Here is a 26805-nt window from a genome sequence, read left to right as displayed (position 1 = left end):
GCTTGCATCACATCGTTCCGACAAATGTGTTGTGAGGCCCGGCACACTGCAGGTGAGCGAGGGAGGTAATATTGTTGAGCCATGATTGGTGTTGTCATTAAGGGGGGAAACCAGGGAGGAAACATGGGTCCCAGCATTCCACTGCCACCCCCACTTCATTAAGCATCTACGTTGTTTTTTGTTTTTTGTTTTTTTTTTTTGACTGGCTACACAAAATAGCATGGTCAAAAAAGTCTAAGAGAGGATGTGAGCAATGACACTATCAAACAGGAACTCCCCAAAGTGGCCTACGAGACAGTCACACGACACATGATTAAAACAAAGGCAAAACTATAACACAAAGGGGGAGAGGAGCCAGGCAGACATTCAGAAAAAAAAAAAACTATGGCACATTTTGTTGAAATGGGTTGAATGGCTGTTGAATATTAAATATTACATGTGATATTTCATTACCTAATGCAGGTTCCATGTTCTGCTGCCCCACATGTTTTAGTGCTGCCCCCTGCTGGGATGGGATCTTCCCAGGCTGTAGGTTACCTTGGTGATTACTTAGACTGCTTTATTCAAAAACGCTGCAGAAGCAGAAAAGGTTAACAAGTGTTCATGCCGATTCATGAGGATGTTATATAAATATGTCAAAGCAGAATACACTCACGTTTCTTTGGCTGTGATCTCTGAACGGTTAGCTTTTATCTTCATGTGGTTCACACTCCATTACTGGGACACCCCTATCCCAACATATGTGTTATCAGGAAAATCTCATAAATTCAGTAACCCCTTGGAAAAAGGATACCCTTATGAACATCATGAAAAACTGAGCTCAAGAGATATGCAAGTATGTTCAGACGCTGAAATCAAATCATCTGTCATATATTAGAAAAATATGCAAAACAACATCTAAAATGGTAATGGAAATATTTTGCTTTTATCTGGCTAACATACGCTCATCTCCCATTCTTGCTCAGGCAATGATATCAAACGCAGTGGGAACAATCAATGCTTTTACTCACCTACTCTCAGCCCCCAAGTGGAAACAAATGAGTCACTTCTGAGCAAATGAGAAACTTTGTGGGTTTCTGTCATTACAAATGAGACCTAGGGAAACTGAATCATGAGAAGGTGTACAGTGTGTACAGCACATGCCCCATCACAATCAGACCCTGCCCTGAACCAGATACTTCTCAAAGATGGCCTGGTAATAACACTGCGGGGGGAATAATTAGGCAATCCTCTCAGAGACCGGAGGTGGTTACTCAAGAAAATTAAAATCCATGCATTTCATAACTTGTTGTTGCTAAGCACCCTCCTAGTTGGTGATGGTTGTGGTTGTTATGAGAATGGTGGTGATGGAGATGATAATGATGAAATGATGATCAGCGCAAATGACAGCATCAGCCATGACTGTGGTGATTATGATATTGATGGGGTATATGACAATGACCATGTTTATTTCCAAATGTGTTGCAAACAAGATGAGATTTAAAAAAAATGGAACAATGAGAAACCTTCTCTCTTTTCTTTTTTTTTCCACAGACAGCATCGAAGATTACATCCAGACTACCGCCTCCAACGTAGAATCGGCCAATCGGGAGCTAGCCAAGGCTAGTCATCACCAGGTATACACCCCCCCATATCAGTCCGCCAGTGGTGACAAGATTCAGCCTAAAGATTAAAAGAGGAACTTTAGCGTTGGTAATAGAAGCCATTGGTTTCATACACGCTGGAGAGATTCATTCCTAAGACTCTGTGTGTTGACAGCTGAACCTGCAGCCTCTCCTTCCAAACCCATTCCTCTCACAATGACACATACAGCAGGAATTCCCACTTGCCCACTCTAGCTGTACCCCTGTTGGGTCGTTGGTCAGAGGACGGAGCAAACAGAGAGGATCCATGACACATAAAGAATAGTGTATTCAATATGTAACAATTAATTCAATCTAGCTTGCATTCTTAAATTTACTTTTGAAATACAATCCTGGAAAAGGTTATTAAGAGCATTGGTAGAAACTGTTTTTTTCTGATTTTACCTCGTATTACTTCCTTTAACAATGCAGAACTCAACAAAGGAAGAAGACTTTTATATAGCACAGCTTTAGCCTCTGGCTGCGTTGAATGATAAGTTGATAATACAATCCGGGGGTAGTAATGATTTGTCCCTCTTTCATCTGTGTGGTAAGAATTCCATTGCCAAGCCCAAGAGGTCATGTCTGGATGCAGGAACATTATGTAGTTGTAAATTCAACTTCAGAAGTTCATTAACTGACATATTGTATGAAATCTGCTGATGTGAAAATGACCAAAGGGGGGGGACAGTATCATTTTTGTAATGTGACTTTGATTTCCGCTTGATAATGTGGAGGGAGTTATCAAAGGCTCCGGCTCTTTTATGGCTCTGTTTTGAGCATGCAGAGGCAATTTTATGACAGATATCTCATATACCTTCCTGCTGAAATAAAATAAAACAAGTATTGTGGATTAAACTGCATTGCCCCCCAGCCATCTTAAATAATATATTGACAAAAGTATCAGTGACTTTAATAAGATGTCTGAATTTTTGTTTGCTGAAGTTGATAGGTTTAAACTAAGAACCGGACGGTGAAAGTACCCCTGCTCCAGTCTGATGAATATGTGTGATGTAATATTCATAAATTATTGCTTTAATTAATGTCATAAGTAATAAGTAAGTACAAGTACAAGTATAATGCAGATACTTCTGCACACAACATAGGGTTGGTTTTTCTATGTGTATGATTTTTATTACATACACACTGTTTCATAACCAAAACAGGAACCCTCCAACATGTGGTGATCTCGGAGGTTTCACTACCTGGTTGAAGGACATGTGCATGCAGAATCCACCTCTGGCTTTGTCTGTGTTGTCAATGGCATCAGAATCTGTCTTTCCTGGTTCATCCCCCCTTTCTATTGTCATTCCATTAAAAAAAAAAAACTGAACACAAACTCATTTGGAACAGAGGGGTGTTGTTCTTACATCATGGCAACATGTGGCCTGTGAGCACAACCTAACCACAGACAACATGGAGAAACACATGTACACATGTACACACACACACACACACACACACACACACACATAAATGCAAATGTACACAAATGCAAACGCAGACACATACACACACGAACACAAAATGCTCACATACAGTATATTTGCAACAATGCTGATACACACAACCATCTACACATACCATTTTAACCACAATATAAAGCCATCACCAAGAATATACACCAGGTTCATATTTTTTTCAGTATAGATAGGTGCGTGCGCACACACACACATACACACACACACACACACACGCACGCGGCCTACAATCAGGTTATGTACCAGGGGCATTTTTTTTAAGCTCTCCTGTTTACTGCCAGAAGCGATTATTGCTTTTGTGGACTTCCATCATGACAGTCCCTAAAAAGTTTGCCTTTTTATCTATTTTTCATTATCTTCATGTTTTCCTTTTCTTTTTTATTTTGTGCACCTTGTTATCTATCTTCATTTTTTTCTGTTTTCATATCCTTAGGCTCAGAAATACCTAGATTACCCAAGTGCAATGATAAGGTTCAAATGTGCTTATCTGTTTGTTTATTTAATTTATGTACTGTTGCTTTTGCTTTGGTGCATCTGCCACAGACATTACTAGTTGCGCAGAGGCCTCTCCAGGAAAACTCAAAGCATTTTGTCACTTTATGGTTTCTGTGTTGTTTCTGTTGTAATTATGGTGTTGCTAATTGAAGTGTTGCTACTTATTCATTGATTAATGTCTCCTGTGCTACGTCTTGTAATTAATTGTTTTGTCTTAAACTGCAGGAAACCTCACTTAAATCAGGTTTTCTGGAGTGCTGGGATGATGGATGTTATTGTGTAGGCAGAGGTAGAGTTGTGTTGTGTAGAGGTGTGTAGGCAAACAGGTTTGCTTATGACAGAGAGTGCAAGGATGGAGAGAGGCAGACAGGTGGGAGGGAGGAGTCAGATGAGATAAAATGATATAAAAGTTTCTAAAATGTTTCTAAATCAAAACAACTGCAGTAAACAAGATTTTGTTGACTAAAAAGCAATGAAATTAGCAAATATTAATTTAAAAAAATATATTATCCAGAGATGGGCTGAAATGATATAGTAGAAGAATACATGTACATTTTATTTATTAAAATGCACCAGGATCCGGTGCATGTTTTTAATAAAAAGACCACTCTTGGGACTTTCATGGTCCAGGTAGCTGAGAAATAATCTGTATCTTTTTCACTTCAGCAAAAATTTGGAATGATAAAGAAAGAAAATTAAAAAAAAAAAACAATTCTCTTGAGCAAGTAAAATCTTGCTGGAATCCCATACAAAACAAAAATGAATTTTAATGCCATGATAAAAAAATTTAAGTTGCAAAACTGCAATGAGCCAGCAGGAAGGGAGACATAGAGAGAGCACCACAGGCCCAAGAAACGGTGGCCTCTGTGCAGCTGGATGAAGGTGTGTGTGTCACGGGAGAGAGCTGGGAAAAGGGATGCAGATCAGGCCCATGCTGTCATGTGACCCCAGCCAATGGTCAGCAGGTGTTGTTTTCTGCTTTAATCCATACATTACAGAGTCTGCTCATGTGAGCAGGAGCCAGCAGGCTATCGGAAACAGCTTTTGGATTAATTGTCACTTCACTGTCCTGACAAGAGTCTCAGCCGTGACCAAACTCACACAGATTCATTTAGCTCTCTGCCAATACAACCGGCTCCTTTCAGAAAGCAGAGAGAGAGCAAGAAAGAGAGAGAAAAAGGAAGATACGAGGAAGATAGCCCAGCATTGTATGGTCCCATGCTCAGATTTTAACACCTCCCTCATTTCAAAGTATGCTGTGGAGCTGGACAGCAACCATCAGTTGAAATCATATGCACGCAGTCATTTTCTTTCATGGCCTGTCATGCCAATAAGCTGAATGGTGAAATTAAGCACAGTCCTGACTCCATTAGCACAGGGAAACAGTTGCTCAACATGGCGTGAATCATCTTTATTGACAGGGAGCGCAGGGCCGCCCAGCCATCTCCATTGCGCAAAACAAGGCCCTTCAGTGCTCGGTAGAGCGTGACATTTGCTGGACTGTTTATTAGCGCCTCCTCAAATCACGCTCTCTCAGGTTCAGAGAGACGTGGATACCAATGGCACGCACGGAATTGTCAGAAACCGCCATGTGAGCTGAGATGAATGGAAATTGCTTGGTTTCCAATGTGAACACTGTAATTCATACCAGCTCCAGAGCTTTCATAAAGAAATCCCAGGTGGCAGACTGCTGCTGGAACCTTAAGTGTAGTTCTCTGCCTTTAATTGCCGGTGTAAAAAAAAACCAGCTCTGTAAATGGAATACAATGCATCTAGGATGTAAAACAGCCAGAACCGTACTGCACCTGAGTAACGCTGTATGCTAAGTGGGAGCAAAATGAAACGCCGCATGTCAACAGCACGGCCCTGATGAAAAAAAAAGGAAAGGACGCAGAGCCGTCCAAGGAAGCGGATGTCACCGGGAGGTTCTGTACTTAACCGAACAAAGGCTTTTTTCCTGCCTGAGCATGCCGAGCAACGCCTTACCAACTGCCAAGCAGGTGCTTTCACCCTGAATGACTGGCAGTTATTTTACAATGCAAGCGAACAATGGTAAACGCAGACAAACAGTTCTAAAAAAAACAACTCCAATTAGAGGCAACATCTAAAACAGCTAGTGGAACTGCATGACCTCCGCAACGAAACCAGCTCAATTTGCAGAACACATAAGTGGTCGTTTGTATGTTGGCATATGAGCTAAATCCGCATTTTGTTGAATAGCAGTCTATTGCCCTGCTGATGTTTATTGTGTCTGTGTCCCTGCTGTATGAGCTTTTTACATACTATAACACATAACAATCATAAGGAGCCTCGTCACTTTACTGCCCAGAATTAAGTGGTAATAATGGTAAAAATGTAGTAAAATTGTAACATTAACTTCGAATCAGCTGAACCTTGCTGAGACTGTGCAAAGACTGACATAATTACCATAATGAATAATAACAATGCAATTACCCCGCTATTATCGAAATTGTTTTGTCGCCCTTATAATTGGTAATAACCTGCTCCTGTTATTATGCGCAATAAACAATAAAGTGCTACACCAAAGGAAATGTATGACTGAGCTGACACGAGAAAAATGGAGTCAATAATGGGAAAGCTAGTTCGCTAATAGTCAGATGCTGGAAAATCCATGAAAGTTCCAGCACACTGCCCGAGAATGTGTTGCTCAAAAAGGATGCTAGATTTCAGATTTGAGCTGGCACTGTATTGCCCTTTCATACGGAAATCTGTCCCACAACACTATGAGAGATAATTACCAACACACAAATATCAACAAAGGTAAAAAAAGGGGTATTCATAAAAAGTACATTTCACCTTGTACCCCTCCCCCCTCTCGTTACACAATAGGTGAGCATCCCCATCGCCTTCAAAACCTGTGATGGATTCACAGCTGAAGCAATTGGCTTCATCCCCAATCCCCCATCTGCAGGACAACACATCCATCTTCATCAGCTTCCTGTTTTCCCCCCACAGGGCTGCTTACCTGACTGTCAGGAAGTGAGCGATAGATGAAAGCTGTGACGAGGCAGAGGGCGGCGAGCAGGGCCAGTGCTGCCAGGGTCTCGTAATGACCATTTAAAGGGCAGGCCAGCACTGCCTCCATACAGAAAGAGTGCAGTGTGCTCCACAACCTGCCGTCATGCAAATACAGCTTTCATTCACATACATTATACAAGACAGTGGATTTTCTATTCTTGAGAATCAGTCTATCAGTTAATCAATTAATAAGAAAGAAGCAGTGGCAGATTAGCAAAGTGGTAAGGAGCAGGACTGGTAACTGAAAGGTTGCTTGTTTGATTCCCCGCCGGAGCACTGCTGTTGTACCCTTGGGCAAAGTTCTTAACCCAGAATTGCCTCAGTAAGTATCCAGCTGTATAAATGGGTAACATGTAAAAAAACTGTATCCTTGGTAAGTCGCTCTGGATAAGTGTCTGCTAAATGCCAGTAATGTAACATAATATTTGCTATGGCATATGTTTTTTGACAATACTGTTGTCAGCTCACATACTTATATGAAGGGTGACAGCCCACTGCTTGTGACGTTCATCGAGTGAAGTTAGCTAGAGTGGTGAAAAAGAGACAAAACAATGGTTGAGTCCCTGAGAACTGTAAGGACAGTGAAGGTATAGGCTGGTTAATGGACCTCAAGTGACGGAATGCTATCTACCTGTCGAGTGAGGCACCGGCCCCGCAGATTTTGTGGCTCCATTAAGCTTTGGCAGGGAGGGTGATCACCGAGGTTATTTATTTCCACCGCTGTGCCCAATGGCCGGGGCAAATGCCCATAGAGGCGTCTGTGCTGGCAGGCCTGTTAAAATGCTGCCGCGGAAATGTGTGGCGTGCTGATGGTGGTGGGGCTGCTGTTGGCTTGTCGTTCATCTGGCATGGATTCTTGGCCTTTGTTAATGACTCGTCATCCGGGGATACAAGAGTGCTGTGGGGCCAAACACCAGCGAGCCGGGTCAAAGCAGAGATACTGGGCTTGACAGTGGGCTTAGCTGATGGTTGATGGTTTACATGGTGTGCAACGGTAAAATCAGGTTCATCTCCAATTTAAACTTCAAAGCAACTAATGCATTTCTCTGTAATGAGAGGAGGAGTGGGTGTTTTTTTTTGATATTACAGTCAGTACCCTTGTCTATGCCACAGGTCGTAAAACAATGGACATTCTATTTAGCTGTGTGTTCCGTCCTCCATTCTTCAATTTGTAGGAGGTTTCTGTAAAGTCTTTGCTAGTGTCCTGCTCTATCTTCAAGTGCACCTTCTCATGAATATTTATAACGAAATGCCAAATCCCCCTTTAGCTTCAACTATGCCAGAGACAGTTTTCAGTGATGCGAACACTGAATATCCGTGAGGAAACGTCTCAAAGACCTGACATGGATCTGATGACAAGGCAGGTCTGGTGCCAGCTAAGGCACTCATAGGGACATAAGAATACTTTGAAGTGTCAGCTTATTGTTAGGAAAAGCACCTGCATATGCATGAACTGAACTGTGACACCACGGTGGTGGCCAGGGAGAGAGAGGGGAACAGACAGAGAGACAGAGATAGACTGACAGATAAAGGGGAAAGAGTGGAAGTACGGGGTGGAGAGGGACGAGCAAAACAACAAAAAAACATGAGAAAGAGAGAAAGATGGAGGAGAGAGGAAGAGAAGAAAAGAGCTACACAGACAATGAATGGTGAGAAGAGGAAGAAAAACACGAAAGAAAGAGAAGCAGATGAAGTGATAACTGCTGCAAGGTTTGGGGAGTCAACTATTGGCACCGTAAAGAGCGAGACCAAGAGAAGGGCGAGGGGTGCAAGGGAAAACAATAAAACAATGCAGGGCTGTCTGTGCATAGAGAAGGGACTCAGATCAGAGAGAGGGTGTCAATTCAACCACAAGGGTGAAGTGCATGGGCAGAGAACCTACATTCAAAGCCCACAGAGTCGATCTGATCATTCTCAGTGCCAGCAGAAGTATGCTTTCACATAACATCATCACAGAGCTAAGACCAATGTCATGTCAAATCAAATAAATCAATGCTAGTCACCAAAAAAACTAATTGCGTTGAGGGCAAAGATCAATCAAGAGTGGAAATTCATGCCTACTGGATCCAAAATGGTCCCTGGTCTGCACCGCCCCGTCTGTCTCCTCAAAAGGAGGAACCATGAGCAAATGGGACCCCTTTCACTCTGTCCGTCTCTCAGCCTGGAGAATATACTTAATCTCCCACAGTCTCTGGCACCCTCTGCCATGCAGCATGCCATTTTCATTTCCATTGAGCATTTTGTATCCAGGAAATTGGCTTGCCCAACGCAGAAAGACTTGGCACCTTTTATGAAGGCACTCCAAATGCTTTCCTCCCCTCTCGAAACTAATGAAGCTGGCTCCACAACGGCGGTACAGAAATGTTTACAATTTCCGAACAGTCTGACTGCATTCACTGGCATCCCTCCGCCTCTGAGAACTAGATCGGTGTGTGTGCAGGAAGTTGTTTGCCCCAGCCAGGGGGGGTTGATGATTTTCAGGTGAGAGGAAAAATGACATCAATATTTATCGGTGGTGGGAGTCACCTTGTTTGTTGAGCGGGGCACTTCCCCTATAATTGCATGAGGAAAAATCCAGCTGTATTACTGATCAGGCAATTTTCCTCACACAGACAAGGGTGCACGTGAAATAGAGTTAAGCAGCATGACTGAGAATTTGAGCATTGGCAACAGAAAGTAAAATCAGGCCCAAGAGACCGAATAGTGTAGTATAGTTTACGCCCAGGGCTAGGTGTACTGTGCAGATGGTTAGAATCAAGCTTCAAAGACCTGCAACAGGTCTACTTACCTTTGTTATGTATTTATAGTTTGTTCCATAATAAATATTGTACTGTATTTAATGAGTATGTATTTTTTCTTTAAATGCTACCCATTTTATCACAAAGAGGCTGGAATGCCTTTTTTTGCCAGGGGCTAAGAGCACAACTGAACATAGAAAAGTTGTTAGCCACTCCACGTCAGTCATTCATACAGCCAGCTTTCCATATTTACATCAGTTGCACCAAACAAAGCTTGGCCATAGCTATGCCAAGCATTTTATTTGGCTATGCTTGCTGCTAAGGTGCACGTATATCCGACCTTAATGTTTCACAATACAAAGTGCCCAAAGAAAGGCTTAAATAAACAAAAACATAAACTACATGGATTCAGTAACAAGAAAGCAACTTAATTATATGTCTGTCAAATAAAAGACCACATGCACTGCTAAACACACCGCAGCAATTGATACTCTGTAGATGACATGGCATCTGGTAGATTTGCGCACATTAATCATATTCCCAACTGTAATGGATTCCTGAAAAACAAATTCAATTTTAAAAAATTTTGGTTGCACTTATGCTCATCAAAAAGTTAGATATCCCTTCTATTGAATCAAGGCCTCAGAATAATATTCATCTTGGTGCAAATGTCCAATGCATTGATTCAGTTTCAAATAGGTACACAATCCAAATACCCACTGGCTGTGAAATCTAATAAAAAAGACATGCCACTGCTATTTTTCTTAAGCGACAAACAGCAGATATATTGTTGATTTCTTTTTGCATTAGTATGGAGAGTATCTTGAATTAACATCCTCATTGTAGGAGCTACACCCAGCCCCACATAAAAACAAAGGTATATGCCAAAAGTGACACAGAAGATGTAAATGTTCCATGTAACTTACAGGTCTGTTCTGCATTGGACATTTTCCTAACCTAGGTGTATACACAGTTGGTGCAATTGGCCTCAAAAGTTTTTTTGTTTTGTTTTTATTTCTATATTACTTTACAATGGTACTTTCTTAAACCAATCCTTTATTCACCGTGGCAACAGGTAAACAAATCAGAGTTGTGCATCTCTACAGTTGTGAGAGGAGATTCGGGGCAATCGAGCCGATCGCTGGTGAAATAATATTTGCTCTGCCACACCCAATTAATCCCAGTTTGATTAAACAAGTTAATTTCACAGCTTGAAGAGCGGATACGGGCCTGAAAGAAATGCATAAATTGTTGCTTCATCAACAAAATCTGACTCACTCAGCCAACTCATGCAGCAGAAAGTGCTTTGTTTGTTTGTGTGGTTTTAGCAGCGTACTGCATACTGTAGTAGCGGCTTTTTGCTTATAGCCTGTGTCTCCTGTGTAGTCTCAGACACTGTCTCACAAAGAGGACTGTTGATGTGCAGGGCCTGGCTTGGGGGACGGAGGCGGGGGGGGGGGGGATCATGTGCATGTGTGGAAGGGTGGGGTGTGCATTAAGGGGGTGGGGGTTGTGGTGATGGGAGGTGGGATTTGGACTTTTCTGGCAGTCTGGCGCTGATCCGCAGCCAGAGAGACGAGCTCCGCAGCTGACAGTCTACGCCCACAGAAGGTGGCATTAGGGAGAAGTCTGTGTTTATTTGCAATGCCTTTTAAACACCATAATCAGGAGAGACTGGGACACTGAATTTTATGTAAATTGTGCCTTAAGCCGATTACAGGCACCGCAGCCGCGCGGCAATATTAGTTATTTTACGGACTTCCAATTTTCCTACCCAATGAGATAAAGGAAGAGTAATAACAATGGCAGTAATAATCACACTGCGTTGCCATCATATAAAGACATTGCCGGTGTCACGGAGGATAAATAGGTGTCTCTCAGTGCTGCTGATGTGGATGCAACTCTTTACAGTAGGGCCATGAAATGCTGTCAAGTTCAGACTGCATATGGGCCATCTTCCGACATATTCAAGTTTGAGTGGAATTTGCCAGGTCCATCTTCTCTGTACACCTAAAAGCCATTGCAGAGGACATCCAACAAATATGTAGAATTGCTATATCAGGAGCAGCATTCTCTCAGCATTTTACATGGATCTTCTATGTGATCTCCAGGGTGGATACCCCCTAACCTAAAAAAAGCAGCACACCTGTGAGGCTGTCCATACCCAATACACCACTGTGGGGTTTGCCAAGATTAAGCCACTGTGCTGGCCAATGATGGAGTAATCACCATTTGCATTCAGTATAGATAGGGAGATATCTCTCATCCTCTCCAGTTTGAAGACCCATTGGAGAAACTAAGAGGAATGAGTGGGGCAACTAAACGAGAAGCAAGAAACAGAATTCAAGATAGAGAAGTCTACAGGCAAATGATTGCATCCCGTCTCTCATTCTACCATGTCTGTTTTTTTTTTTTTGCTCCATGTCTCTACTTACCAGTCTGAGAGATGTCAGGGATTGTGAAGAACACTTCTTTCTGTTCTTGTTAAGTATCGGTTTTCATCACATTTACAATTCCTCTTTTTTAATCAGTCTCCTGATTTCATTGTCCTTGAACAACGCGGTGCGCTTTCATGCTGACAGTGGGAATTTTTACAGTCTGTACTCAAAGTGCATTAAGTACAGGGAGGGTAAAAATGAATGAGTTGTGGGAAGGACATGGAAGTGAATGAATGACTATCATGTGGACAGAAATTCTGATAGAAACAAGGAGAGAGGCAAAGAGAGAGGAAGGGAGATGGAGAAACAGAGGGAACGGTTTAGAGAGAAAGGGAGCAGGAGGGAGACATAGACAGAATAACTGAAAGACATGGAATGTGTCACTGCGTGCCAAGCCAAAATGTGATGGGGCGGGCTAACGAAAGACGGGTAAATGGACGAATCAGCTAGCATGCCTGATGATTCTGTGTGCAGGTTCAGGGGTATGAACAAGGCCTCTGCATGCACATGCATCACCGCCCTCACTTCATGTTGTAGATCAAACACATTAGTGTTGCATAAAAGACACGCATCTGAAAATGCAGCCACAAGGAGGAGTGTGTGTGCATGCGCATGTGTGCATGTTTTTGTGTGTGTGCAGGTTGGGGGGGTAGAGGGGGGTGCAAGGAGAAACCTGGCCACTGGATTGGAAAGCTATTTCAGCTCTCCTTTGTCATGGAACACTTGTGATAAAGGATTTTGCACAGCCTTCTCCTATAGGATGACCTCTCTTATCCCCCGACCCACACTCCCCATCTTCCTCCAACTTTCTATTTCTGCATCCATCTCTCCCTCCTTCTCTCTCTCTCTCTCTCTCTCTCTCTCTTTCTCTCTGCCTGCACACCAACACGCCTCCCTCTGGAAAATTAAGTCTTTTAAAAAGAGCAACAGTTCCTTTGTGATCCAAATCCCCTTCTTTTCATTCACCGTTTCATTTCCCTTAGCCTTCAATGACAGAGAGGACGGAATGAGCAGGAGACAGCACATATGCCTGTGTTTGAGGACTGACATAGAGATAGAAAGAGCAGGAAGAAGAGAAAAAGAGGGAGAGGGAAGAGATAAAAGAGAAAAGGAAGACTATGAAAGAGAGCAGATCGGGGAGGGAGAGCAGAGGAAGGAGAAAGACAAGGGATGAACGAGAGAGAGGGTAGAGTGAGAAAGAGAAGAGGCTAGAGAGAGAGAGACTGAGGAGTGTGCGAGAGAGGGATAGAGGAGAGAAAAAGAGACAGAGGGAGGAGAGAGAGGGAGATTGACAGAGGAGAGGGTTAGAGTGAGAGAGAAAGAGAGAGAGTAGAAGGGAGAGAAAGTTTATAAGGCACAGTTTGGGGAAAAAAATGTAAGAAAAAAAAGCCTGGAAATCAGTGGTGGCCAGCTGCAGGAGCAGAGATAGCAGAGAGAGGCCTTTAATTCTCAATCCCCACAGAGCCTTTGAAAATAACCAATCTTCTTATCACAGACGCGGGGCTGCTTATGCAAATTGTTGTGGAGTGGAACGTTTAAACGGAAAATTACTCGACAGCAGTTTTTTTTCCTCTCCTCTCCTCTCTCTCTCTCTTCTTCCACATAGAAAGCCTGTTTCGAGTCTCAGATAAGAAGATGAATTGCTCTCCGTGCTTTGAAGCGCTTCAGGATTTAAACATGCTGGTATAGCTCCAGTCTAATGCTGCAGCTCTTACTGCCTTTGTAGCAGGGGAAAAAAAACAGGAGGAAAAAAAAAGCAAAGAAGAAAAGCGATTCAAAACAACGTTGATTCTGTGCTCCCTCCCGCTCCAACACATTGTATCCGCATCCCATTGCAGGCGCCTCCAGAGAAAAAAAAATCATATGTATATCTATCTATATATATATATATATATGTATATATATATATATATATATATATTCCTCTGTGCCACTTTCATTTTTATTTATTTACTTTGTTGCATTTTCGTTTCTTATTCACAGCCAGAGGATAACACAGCTTTGGCTGGAGAATGCACTTGGTGCCTTAAACGGTTAAGACCATACTAAAAGAAATACAAATATGAAAAATTTAATAAAATTAGAACACCTTTTAGGTGGGGAAAATACTAAATCATGGCAATAATCCTTTCTTGAGGGGGGGGGAAATGAGAGAAAACTTGGTCAAGGACCCATGAACCATCAGTGTGCAGTGCTTTTTTTTTTTCCTTTATCATTCTAGGGGTTTCACTGGTAGTGTTGGCTGTCACTCACTGCAGGTGAACGGAGACAGATCCAGTGACCCAGAAAATGACACAGTCTGTTTCCAGTTATTTCCCCATGCCACGTTGAAGGTGGCCACTGATCATGCATGCTTGGACAGAAAGCTGATGCAACCTTACAGCAGTTTACTCTCCCTATTCAAAGGAAACTGGCTCAGAGTCGTGTATTCTATCTATCCCCTCCTGTTTAGTCACTATCCACAGTGCGCCGCAACTGAAGGGAATGAATGAATAAATAAATAAATAAATAAATACATTTGTGTCTAGAGAAGTGGCAATATCACTTATTATAAAAGCAAAATCATATGATTTTTAAATGTTCATAGCTACCTCTCCCAAGTATGTTGAAGATACTACTGACTGAGAAGTAAAAATAGCCATCAGGGGCATCTTGATTTGATTCTTAATGCCACAATATGATATGACTGCCTCAGCTACACTCTAAAAAGAAACCCCTCTCTAATGTCATTGCTGACGTTGTCACAGAGATGATTCTTATCTTCAAGATGATTGCCCAGAGCATTGGATTTCATCCCATCATGTAGACATGGATGGCAGTCGCATGCATGGCTCATAACATCTGTATAATACAAACAGGATGACACTTTTGGGACATTGACAATACAAATGGTTTTCCTTATTCTTTCTCTTCCCAGAGGCAACTCCGAAAGAAGAAGTGCTACTTACTCATAGCAGGTGTAGTGGTCCTGACCTTCCTCATCATCATCATTGCTGTCTCTGCAAGAAAATGAGCTCTGTGTTCAGGTGAGTCTTTTCTAGATCCCTCTTCTCTTTACTCAGACAGGTTCTGTTGTAACAGGTACAGTGCAATTCCAATCAATCAAAGAATCACTCAATAAATCATTCAATTAGTGTTCTCAGCAACCTTCATTATACAGTGGTCCACCCTTATCTGCGGTTTCGCTTTCCACGGTTTCAGTTACCCGCGGTCAACCTCAGTCCGAAAATATTAAATGGAAAATTCCACAAATAAACAATTCATAAGTTTTAAATTGCGTGCCGTTCTGAGTAGTGTGCTGAAATCTCGCGCCATCCCGTTCGGGACGTGAATCATCCCTTTATCCAGTGTATCCACGCTGTATACGCTACCCACCCTCTACTCACTTGGTACTGTATATATAGGGTTCGGTACTATCTGCAGTTTCAGGTATCCGCTGGGGGTCTTGGAGCATATCCCTCGTGGATAAGGGGGTTACTACTGTACCACCATGTTGGTTGGTTTTCAGTGCAGTGTAAGTCAGCCAACCAACTAACTAATCAATCAGTTTGTGATCAATATGGAAGCTGTTTCAAGTGATGAACAAATCAATCAATCAATTAATCAACCAGTTTGTGTTCACTCTAGCAGCCGTTTCAATGACCTGCCACTAATTACTTAAATTCTGTCTAGTTAAACAAGCCAATATTGCACAACTGTAATTTCCTTCAAAAGAAAATTCATAACCACATGCAGTGTATTTGAAAGCCAAAATGATCCTGAAGTAAATAGTTTTTTGTTGTTTTTGATGTTGTCGTTTACTCTTTTCAATCTTGGTCTGAGCACATGTCTGGTGTTTTCAACTGCGGTCCCTCGACTTCAGGAAAATCAGCAAGAATTCATAATGCTCAACCCCATCTACAGGAGCTCTGAAAGATAAATACCGAGACTGAAGAGGGCTCAAAACATAAAAGTCATCCTTGTGTTTTACATTCCTCTTAGGGGGAAGAGAGATTGTAAACATTCTGATGCTCAATAAGGACAGGAGGGAAGTGGCTGGAGCCAGGCAGGCAGTGTGCGGACTGCTTAACGAAGAGGCAACAAAAACAGATTCCTTTGATTTTACCACCCGTTAAAAAAAAATCTTTTTTATCAAGCAGGCTGAAAATCAGTGGTCAGATCACTTTACGGTGACACAGGTGTTCAAAGCTAAACCAAAGAAAGCCTTCCTCTCTACCCAAGTTATCAAGGAAGGATAGTCTGTTGGACCTGCTGATAGACCGTGAGAAACATGACAATGTGATTACAACATGTTATTAGCACTGCCGAAAAACGTTTTCCTCAGACCGAGCTTCATTGACAATGATTAAACTTCAGGACTTATTTATGGATAGCTTAGTGAGAGAAATAACACTGTTCATTACCTTTGCATGCAGGAAATAGAGCTCAGGATGTCATTTATCGAAGTGGCCATCTTACAGAAAAAAAATAGAATGTGAAAAAACCCAGAATGAGGTTTCTTTACTTAATATCAAGGTGACTGAAATGGACAGGCCAATGAATGTTCACTTCCCCCCTGGCTGAAGTTCCCTGGTTTTCTGTCAGAAAGGCTTTTAACCAGTTGGACTTCCAATTACCGTTTATCAAAGCTTTCAGTGTTGCTCTTACCTGTGTATGACAGGGAATTTCTCTTTCATCTTAATTCAGAGGCAGAATTACATGCTGAAGTTGTGGCAGTTCTGGTACAGCCCATTATTTGACTAGTGTTTGCATTGCTCTCCGTTTTAGCTTCTGATAATCAGCTCCCTGCGAAACAGAATGTTTTCAGCCCCGAGAACACATAAAAAGCAGCCTCAGAAAGCACAGGAATGCTTTGGCATGACCTAAAATGTTTTAGCCAGGGTTAGGGAAAAATAGTAATGTAAATATGTATTTCATTACTTATTTTTATGTAGGGTAGATATTGCTGTTTTTTTACCCTCTTAAAATATGTGTGTGTGTTTAATCCTTGTGCTGAAAATGATTACTGGCTTTATTTTAATGCAGGCCTCTTTTGTGTAGGTTTGTTTTGAGCCTACAGTACAACATCTGTGGTCAATGTCAGAATTTCCGATCTGCCACAGTAGCAACACTAAAAAGTCTATCTAGTGAGATACTGCAATTTTTTCTTAAAAAACAGATGTCTTTTTGATTATTCTCTGATCCCTATGATAAACACGTCTGAGCTCAATGGCAGAAAGTACTCTAAGCGGATTACCCCAAAATTTTGGTGGATGCTAGATTATAATTCATAACAGATTAGTTTTTACCAAAATGATGTTTAACTCTTTATATACTGACAGACCACAAACTTGATTTAACAGCTATATTCCTTATACCTCAAATACACCAGCGAACATACTGGAAGATTAACACTGAATTATTATCAATAAAGATAATAGCTATCATCATCATAATCATCACCCTTGTAAATATAATAATTTTGATCAAGAATGAAAGAAAATGTGACATCTTAATTGTCTATTGTCTAGTGACAGCACTGCAAAGCTATTCTTCTCAATCCCCTGTGCAAGACCATTCAGCAGTCCTCGTTGACCATGATTAAAAATAAAAATAAACCACCACGTGTCCATGAGTGGAAAGGTACAGACGTAGGCTACCGTGAATCACAGCTGTTTGCTTGCTGAACTTGGTGGACATTCTATTGAGGATGCCAGGGGTCATCTGTCGGCAATGGCAGACACCCCTGCTCAATTCTTAGCATTCTCATGCAAGGAGACTGTGGAGTGTCACACCACTGTCAAAATGAGTCAAAGACGATGTTTATCTCCCACAAACATACCCACACCTCCATTATACAGGGGTCAAAGAAATCTCACAGGAAAAGAAATATTGCACAACAAAGGTGGAGCAACAGTGCTTTGGTATTTGGTTTTCTGCATACCTTAAGTGATCCATCATTTAAATATTGTTTTCCATATTTACATAATTTAATCATAGATTTTATTCATTCAAATACTCAATTCCTGTGCCTTCAGTGTAAAACTATGTGTTTATGAAATATTGAAATTCCCTATTCATTTTCCCTCATGTTAAAAGCAGTAAAGTGGTAATAATGAAGCAAAGTTAACTTGCCTGAAGTTGGAATGAGCTCAGCTGCAGACAAGCCAATGTCTAACAAAATATATAAATAAAGTGAGCACCACCTCCTGTGAAGATTCTGCCAGGGAGACAGCTTGAGAATAATATTTTTATATTATGGGTGAAGGATGGATTACTTCCACTGTCATCTCATGAAATGGAACTGAACCCTGCAAAGGATTAAGCAAGACTGACAAAAAAAAAAAAAAAATGGAGTGTCGTACTATAGTGATACCAACCAGGGGCTGGAGAGGGGGATATACGAGATGTTTATCTCAATTGGATCTCACCTCACCACCTGCAACAGATCAGCCCAGAGTGACGGCCTTGACTGTTCCAGTTATCGATAATGGGCCAGAGTACTTTTCTCAGTGATAATGCCCTCTCTGTCTCTTTCCTTCTCTCCATCTCCCTTGCTCTCTCCATCTCTTGCTCTATCTCTCCTTCTCCCTCCCTCCGTGTCTCTCTCTTCTCTCTCCCTCTCTCAACTCTAGTTACAATATTGGGGGAGGGGGTATCCAGGCGTTGTGCAGAGATACCATCTTCAATTAAGTGAAACATTCTATCAAACCCTACACTCCTGTCAGACCATTTCACTGTGTTACCTTGGGTTACCAAGTCACCCCTTCCTGGGTTGCTCATTTCATTTATGTCCCTTCTTTACCTTTGCCCCCAACTGGTAAGAAGAGGCCCTAACAACTGTCAGTACAGCAGGTTCATTGTCCATTTTCCAGCACAGACTTAAAACCCATCTATTTACACCACATCAGGGCTCTGTGAACTCTGACCCCTCCCCTGCTAATAATAAAAGCTACTAGTTTTAAAAAGAATTACAATCTAGCAAGGAAGATAGAAGTCTGGTGACACTTAAAGCTTTTGCAGCAGCATAAGCAAGTTTTGGATGGATGTTGGATATTGCTGTATGTCTGAGTTTCTGAGTTACTATTATGATATCTTTTTTTTCTTTTTTATCAGTTGTGTTACATGTCATATTATTACTGTTGACATTCAGTTGTTTCAAATGGTTTCCAAGTACAACTGTGAAGCTGTTTACATGATGCAGTCATAATACAATTACTTACTGTTAGTCAGTGGCTTCTGTATGTGTACCATAATCAATGTGATTTTTTTGGACAATTTTAACATATTTGTTTGCTTTTGCATGTGATGATTATCCCAAACAATCTTCACTCAGACGTGAATGTAGACTGCCTTGACTTTAATTGGAGGATTGCAGTTCTCCAGACCACAGTTTCTCAATGATTGTCTATTGTCTCTGTTCAATTACCTCACATTTTTTTCAGACCAGCGGTTGTAATTGGATTGTTAGATGAGGTTTTTCAACAGCTCTATGTGAAGTGCTAAGACAAAGAATGCAAAGGTTCTGATTATTGTAAGGGTCACGTGGGTTACAATGGTTGTTTTGCTTCAGTAGAAATAAAATTAGAAATGTACTTTACTCTTTCTGGGTCAGTTAGAAGTTTTTTCTTTTTTCCTTTATTGAATTATGTACATTGTTATCTGCAGTACATTGAAACAGCTTTTATTTGTCTCTTAAATGGGCCTCCTTCCCACCTTGGTTCCTTCCATAGTTTTATTTTGAGATCAGCAGCAATATGCCACATGAACCTTTCCACTCTGTGCGCTGGCATATTTTTAATCAGTTTAGCCTGGTCACAAAAAAGAGTGAGGAATATAAGTTGCGAAGGGAGATTGCAATCGGCTAATGCCTCTGATCATCTACTTTCAGCCATTCTCAGCTCTAATTGACACATGTGACCCATTTTGCATGTCTCACATTGTGAATCTAAAGTTCAAGTGCCACTAATGCAACCCCAAAATAAAGGCGCCTCTTCTAATGGAATAAAGCCTTTCTTTATTTTTCCTTTAAGGTCCCTTTTACAAAGAAGTAGCCACACCTCTGATGCACACTTCTGTCTTTCACTGCAACAGAGAATACATCCACTGTTACAGGATGTTTTCATTTGCTGGGGTGATACCACAAATACTAGGCTTAAAGACTTCTGACTGTTGAGCTTTCAAAACTGGTGTTTGCTGTAAAATCAGAAATGTCTGTATGCGTGTGTGTGTGCATGTGTGTTTGTCTTATTAGAGTGCTAAGAGGCTTTACCTGAATGCATTTTGTCAGAGATGAATCCACATACATAATCATACCACTTGGCCAAGTATTGTGTGCTGGAAAGTAGGCAATGTGAGGAACTGTGGTGCTCTTGTTTGAATTCCTCATCTTTTTGGCTTTTGTTGGTGTTTGGCTTTTGTTTGTGCACTTCACATTCATTTTTTGGTGGGCTTAATATTTTAGATTATGTAAAGCATTATGTTATATAATGTATTCTAATGTACTGTATGTGTAATTACTTGCATCATACCTTAATTGTAATTACATTGTAAATTATTAAGTGACTCATTTGCAACTATTTTTTTTATCCCAACAGAAGTTAATGAGTCTTGAGCACAGAAGTAATTACACATGATATCTAAATATCCTTAGCCTTGTTCCTATTATGAACACAAACTTAACCCTTACCTCAAACCCTTACACCAAGCCACAACCCCTGAATTATGTGTGGCTAATTACACACGAGCAAACCTGTAAAACATCTGTGCATTGGTGCACAGGTTTGCTCCTGTTTTTGAGCTCAGAATGGTTTATCATCTGACAGGAACAGAACCATGATCATTTTATGCCAGTTCATGCATCATCTCAAAAGATGGGCCTTGGGCAGCAGCTGCGGTGCCAGGTTGCCTTGGTATTCTGAAACACATGAAAGACAGTAAAAAAAGAAACATAAAACAGAAGTGTTGCTGACTAGAACGTGGACTGACAAAATACCCTCAGACTTCACTTAACGTTAAAACATTGTGACGGAGCGCAGCGCGTCCGTCACTGGGATCGGTGGCTTTTCCGCCTCCGTATGAACAATGACATGATGAAACCGCAAATAATGCTTTTCCGTCGGTTTCTAGGATGTTAATGTGTTTGTTGGTAAGTCTGAGATAGCAATTAAAAGTGGTAATGTATCAGAAACAAGGAAAAACGTAAAACACGGTACATTAATTTAGAATCGCAGTTTATTTAAAGCAGCTATGTAAGAGTTCTTTTAGTGCGCACATTGAACATCAGAACACTTGCTGGTTGCCTGTTTATGCTGTTTCTAAATGTATTGATCTACTTACTGGTGGTTCCTGTACTCCTGTTGTCTTCTGGGTGTGAGCGAGCAAACTGGGGTGCAGGACGGGGAAGCTTTTTCTGCACTCTTTTCGCGCTCCGATATGGAAGCGCTCATTGGTGCAGGGGTGCTCTGTGCAAATTTATTTTAATCGTCAAAGAAGTGTCTAAGGGCATTGATAAAATAAACACCTGATTGTTTGTAAGGAAGGTGTTCTGCCTAGGTGCTGTTAGCAATGAAATATGGTGTGTAGTAGTTAATTGATTTATCTCTGTGCAATGGATGAGACCGGGGTTTTATATGGCTGCTGTGTAGCTCAGACGGGGAGATGCCTCTGAAGTGAAAGGTCATGCCATGGGACCTGTGTAATAGGGCCTAGTTAGAATATGGGCATTGTCTCAGTGTTCTTTTCCTTTTCTTTGCCAAAGTGTTTTGTTTGTTTGTCTAGTGTGTTTGCATGCTTGTAACCCTGCTGGTAGCCTAAAGTAAATAAAAAGTTTCAAATTGGAAACTTTGTCTGCAGTTGTCCCTCCTTCAGTCTTGACCACCTCTCCGCTCGGGCACACTCCGTTACAAACATATACTTCAGAGGAAGCACTCTGGCAAGGGTAAATGGTGTGCCAGAAAAACAGGATGCCTACATCTGAAGATATTGCTCTTTGCAAGTATAACCCAAGATTTGAAGAGATTATCAATTTTTTTTTCACTTAACATTATGAAATTGATTGGTTTCATTTGATTGTAATTGGATGGTTGATTTAAACTCCTCAGGACTTTTGTCTGCTTTTCAATGGTGAGGACATAAAGTGGCACATGACACGGATACACTGCAGTCCAAACGAGGTGCTCTGCTTTGGGAACAGAGCAACGTGAGGCTCGGTCTCACCGCAGCACCGGCGCAGAGGCACGCGTGTCCTCAAGTGTCCTTTTGTGCACTCTGTGTGTGTTTAAACTGCAAGGACAAGGAGGCAGTGCCGTTCAGTCTCATGCGCATGCACACCCGCTGATTGGCAGGGGGAGGTGGGGTCGTGGAGGGAGGGGGGTGGGGGGAGTCTGCATAAAAGTTCATCATGACACAACATCTGACCGAAATGCTGATACTGTTGTTCAGTGATGTGTAACTGTGTAACGCGGTCTCAGCCCGTGGATAACTGTCTGTCACTCCCCAGCTGATATGCTGAGGTCCCAGACCCGGGATTAGTGGTATCTGAGGTTTGCGGAACAAGTCGAACCAAAATCATATTTGCAGATGAGATGGGATTTTTGTGTCGGATCTGAAGGAGAGGGGAGGGGGAGGAGGGTTCTGTTCAGCAGAGCCTTCTGGGACACAGACATGAGCTTAGCAGTGTCTTCAGTGCCAGTTCTTGCCCTAGCAGCAGCCTCTGAGAAACAAAAGAAAAAGTATTAACCAGAATTAAGAGTTCTAGGGCTATGTAAGCACACTGACGTCATCTTACCCAATTTGATAAAAAGCTTATAACATGGCTGACTATCCCAATTAAAATTGAGCAGGTGGTATTGTGGAATGGTGGACAGTTGCCCCAGCTGAGGCAAAACATTTGCACAATGTGTTGTTAATAATGTGATCTGAAGCGTTCCTTGTTTACTCTCGGAAGGGACATAATGTTTTGTTGGTCCACCAGTTCATTAGCGCATTAGCACTCGGTGTCCCCATTATTGGTGTTAATGCTGAAGATGTCTAAGACGTGTACTTCTAAGACGTTCTCCTGTAGGCTTCATGCGACTTGCAAACTGTGAGCCGGCAAGTTCCAGAGCTAATCTCTTTTTTGTTGTTTTGTTTGCTTTTCTTAGATTACATGCTCTTCACTTTTCAGATTCCTTCTACCTGCTCCAAGTTGGCTAATGACAACTGCAGAATTGAAGCTTGGACAGTAAATGTAGCTATAAATCTCAGGAAAAAAATAATTGAGAAAGATTATATAAATGAAGACATGAACTAGATAATTCCAAAAATAACAATAATAAAAATGGTTGACTAGTGTAATTAGAATGATAACAAAGTAATATTAATACATTATCCCAGGCTAGAAAACAATGCTAATATGGGCCTTTTGCATTTTATATTAAATTTCCGTTAACTGACATAACTCGGTAAAACCTGTAATAGGATTATGCAAACGATGATATCAGCTGCAGTGGATTTATAAGACAGGTGAGCTGATGGTGCCATCTTTTGCTCGGGGGTATAATCGTGTCCTATGATGAACCTGCGCATGCACTGCAGAAATTAGATGCAAACAGCACTTTCCATCTATCAGTAACTGATTGCATTAAGGATAGTTCAAACTCCTATCCGGCTTTAGAAGACTGTCACAGTTTTTACTGGTAACGGAAATGCTGATCCCCACTAAAAACAGCACTCTTGTGCTAACTGTGCTGGGAAGGCGTACCCAGGGTTCATCAAAAATCCAGGGAACAAATGAACCAATGCAGAGGAGAGGGAAAGAGAGAGATTGAGGCAGAGGGAGAGAAAGTTGCTTGGAAATAGCTTGAGAGAGAGATAAAGAAAGAGAGAGGAAGACTAAGGAGGAGAGAGGGAGGAAGGGAGGGAGATTGAGGGAGGGAGAGAGAGAGACAGAGGGTGAGACAGATAGGGAGGGAGTTAGAGAAAGAGAGGAAGACTGAGGCTGGGAGGGAGGGAGGGAAGGAGAGAGAGGACTGGAGAGCGGCGGAATACTTGGCACAATACATCAGTTTAATGAACATGGCAATGACAGATAGAACCAGGGAGCCGCTTCTCCTCTCAGATCAATAGCCTGGCTCTTTACGGTGCAGTAAATAACGCAATAACTGCAGCCTGACACTTATTTCTGGAAATGATGGCGCCGGCACTGCGCTCACATCTTGTTTACAGAGTCATTTGGGCGGGAGATTTTTCAATATGCATGCCACCAGTGTACAGAAATAAGGCTTGCCTTTGTTGCTCAGAACGTAGGTGGGAATGGATTGCCTCCACTCAAGCCGAAATTAACGTGCGGCGTTCCTGGCGCTCGGCTGTGAGGTCGCGGCAGCGTGGTGACCTTGCCGCTCCAGTGGGGACACGTTGCAGGAGTGTCACATGTAGGCAGGGAATTGCAGACAGTTATATTTAGCGGCCGCTGCCTCACGTTCATCTTGATTGGACACGTTATTTGTCGGGATGACTGGCCCGATCTGCTCCTTGCAAGGTCAACTTTTTGCATTCATTCGAAACACTAGAACAAGCAAAGGAGCGCAAAAGAAGAGGGAGGAAGGTAATGATGGCAGCAAATAAAATGATAGCACTGATCTTGAAGTATTTTCGGTACATGGAGACATGGTGAAGAGGTGGTTCTACAAGACTGGAAAGACACGCTACAGGACAAATGATATATATATACACTCGCCAGAAATATCTCATTTACTCCCAGGGTCACTTGTGTACTCATTTTGATCAGTATCAACGTACTGTAGAGGCACGTGTTTGATGACCTCTCAGACACACATGTAACAGAGGTAGCTTTGGCTGAGCAACAGATTCATGGCCCTGTCTAAAGGAGCCATTCACACTCTTATCCTGAAAATCTGCAGGTAAATCTGTGTTTTTTCACCCCACACTTTGAGTTCCTGGAGCAACCTTACCTGACCTATAGGTGTAATATCTTCAACCAACTAGCAATTGTCATTAAACGTTAGCCATGTCACAGCACTCTTGTAGCAAACTCATCTCCCACGTACATAACACTCTTCCTCTCTAAACTTCAGAGAGCTGCAATTACCTTCTCTGGGCTGATAGACAGGGAGGTGTAAAAAGGATCGTTCCACTCTCTTTGTTTCTTCCCGTCTGCAAAGCCGAGCTGTCCGCCTTACCGTTATCACAGGGGTCTGATAATAAATGTGATGTTGAAAGGACGTTAGCCCGAGGGCCGCCATCGGCGTTTAGCGCTAATTTTACAGTCCTTCTTTCTTTCCACTTCTTCTTATGTTCCTGTTGTTGTTGTTTTTCCAGCTGCCCACAATTAGATTGCGATGATGAATGGCCAAGTTTAGCAGCTGTGAATGGTGAAGGCCCTGGCAGCGATCGAGGTGGCACCCGTATCAATCTCTCAGTCTCTTAGCAAAGCAGAAGGGGCTGGGGGCTGGGAGGGGGTGTCTACAAATTACAGAGGACTGGATTCCATTGGGACACTTGTCTGGCTTGTATAGAATTTGCTGCGGTTCCTTTTATTCTGGATTCCCCTTATGCAGACACATGAATTGTCAAGGGGAAGGGACATTCTTTTCACTAAATTTCACTACATGGACTTAAGCAAAGTTTGAGAGAGTATCAGAAAAGTCCTCTTTTGCATTGGAGTTATGATCGTGATCATTTACCAGGGGTACTCCTTAACATCTTTTCACTGATAGGGGGGAGAAAAGCCAACAGGCCTTACAATGCTTCCATATTTACTTTGATGTTTCTGTAAAAACTTGTAGAAGAAAACTTTAAAATGGAATTGTAAGTTAAAGTTGTCTAAGTGTGTGTGGTACTGGTGGTGGTGGCGATGGCGGTGGTGGATGGTTTCATGCTTTCATCCTCCGTACGCAACCATGCAGAACAGCTGGGGCTTTTTTGAGTAGCAGAGATAATTATGAAGCGAGTCTAGCATGGTGCAGATGGAAAAGCAGGGACCCAGGACCTCGCTCCAAGTGAGTCCTCGCAGACGCTGAAACGAGACAGCTTGGTTTAATAGTGCCTTATTAATGCAAATTAGAAGTACCAGCTTCTGCTCCTGTGCCCAACTTCTCAAGAGTCTCACCAGATTGCAGTGAGCGAGGGGCCTCTGCGCATTTTCCCATCTTTATCCAGGGCCCCTTTGGACGCAGATACTGAAATACCTCAACAAATTACACCTTTAATAGTCTTTTTGGGGCGTGTGGCTAAATAATTAGTCTTGTGGTGAAATCTGTGTTCTGTTGTCACACTTTCAATCAAATTGTTTAATGGACCACTCTTAACAAAGGAACTTCCAGGGAGACGCTTATAAAGTGCTTTGTTGATAAATAATGAAAGGTATGACACATAACATGAAATGGATGGAAGAAGAATAACAAGTAAACAATGGTGTCAGAGAATATTTTACTTTGTGGCATTGCTAAAAATACATACACATATTTAAGTGTACGGGTGTGTGAACACACTGCAGAGATCTCTGGATTTCGCATCTCACACTCACATGAGGCAAGGTATTACACCGTTCTTAAAATTTTCCCTTAGCAGAAAAATGCATGTCCGTTGCCTTAAATGAGATAATCACAATGGCAGCAGGCAGTTTGGGAGACAGTGACAGGGATTTCCTGTAGCAACCGTAACAGTACTGTACATGAATAATGCATTTTGCACAAAAAAAAAAACATTCTGTGCAGATTCACGGGGGAAAGTCAAATCTATACCTTAATTGTGAAAAGGAATTATTCTTTGCTGAGCTGGATTGTCAGGCTTTTTGCAAATGCTGTAGCAAACCTTGCTGTAGCAATGTTTTATCTGTAAACCTCCACAGAATTTGGGTGGGAGAAGTATATTTGCTATAGTATTATCCTGCATCTGGAAAAATTTGTTGGACAACATAGGATTGTAATATATTGGATGACCAGCTATCCTGTTCACCTAAGGAAACATGCAACACATATGTATAAAAAGAGCAGATGTAATGTGTAATCTG

The 26805-nt window shown here is 41.9% G+C and overlaps 1 protein-coding gene across 2 annotated transcripts in view; it reads left to right on the top strand.

Annotated features, from left to right (window-relative positions):
* tsnare1 (T-SNARE Domain Containing 1) overlaps positions 1 to 26805 on the top strand; it is a 132590-nt gene that overhangs the window by 94283 nt on the left and 11502 nt on the right. The window contains exons 10-12 of one of the 2 annotated variants that reach the window (XM_036539352.1): positions 1534 to 1616; positions 14731 to 14839; positions 15795 to 15918. In XM_036539352.1, coding sequence (XP_036395245.1) covers positions 1534 to 1616; positions 14731 to 14826 — 179 coding nt within the window. In that variant the 3' untranslated portion in view covers positions 14827 to 14839; positions 15795 to 15918. Of the gene's footprint in view, positions 1 to 1533; positions 1617 to 14730; positions 14840 to 15794; positions 15919 to 26805 lie in introns of those variants that run through there. The other variant, XM_036539351.1, reaches the window with a different exon arrangement.

This window comes from Megalops cyprinoides, chromosome 10, assembly GCF_013368585.1.
Source record: "Megalops cyprinoides isolate fMegCyp1 chromosome 10, fMegCyp1.pri, whole genome shotgun sequence".
Classification (NCBI taxonomy): domain Eukaryota; kingdom Metazoa; phylum Chordata; class Actinopteri; order Elopiformes; family Megalopidae; genus Megalops; species Megalops cyprinoides.
The sequence above is the reverse complement of the archived record's forward strand: the minus strand, read 5'-3'. Positions and strand labels throughout refer to the sequence as shown.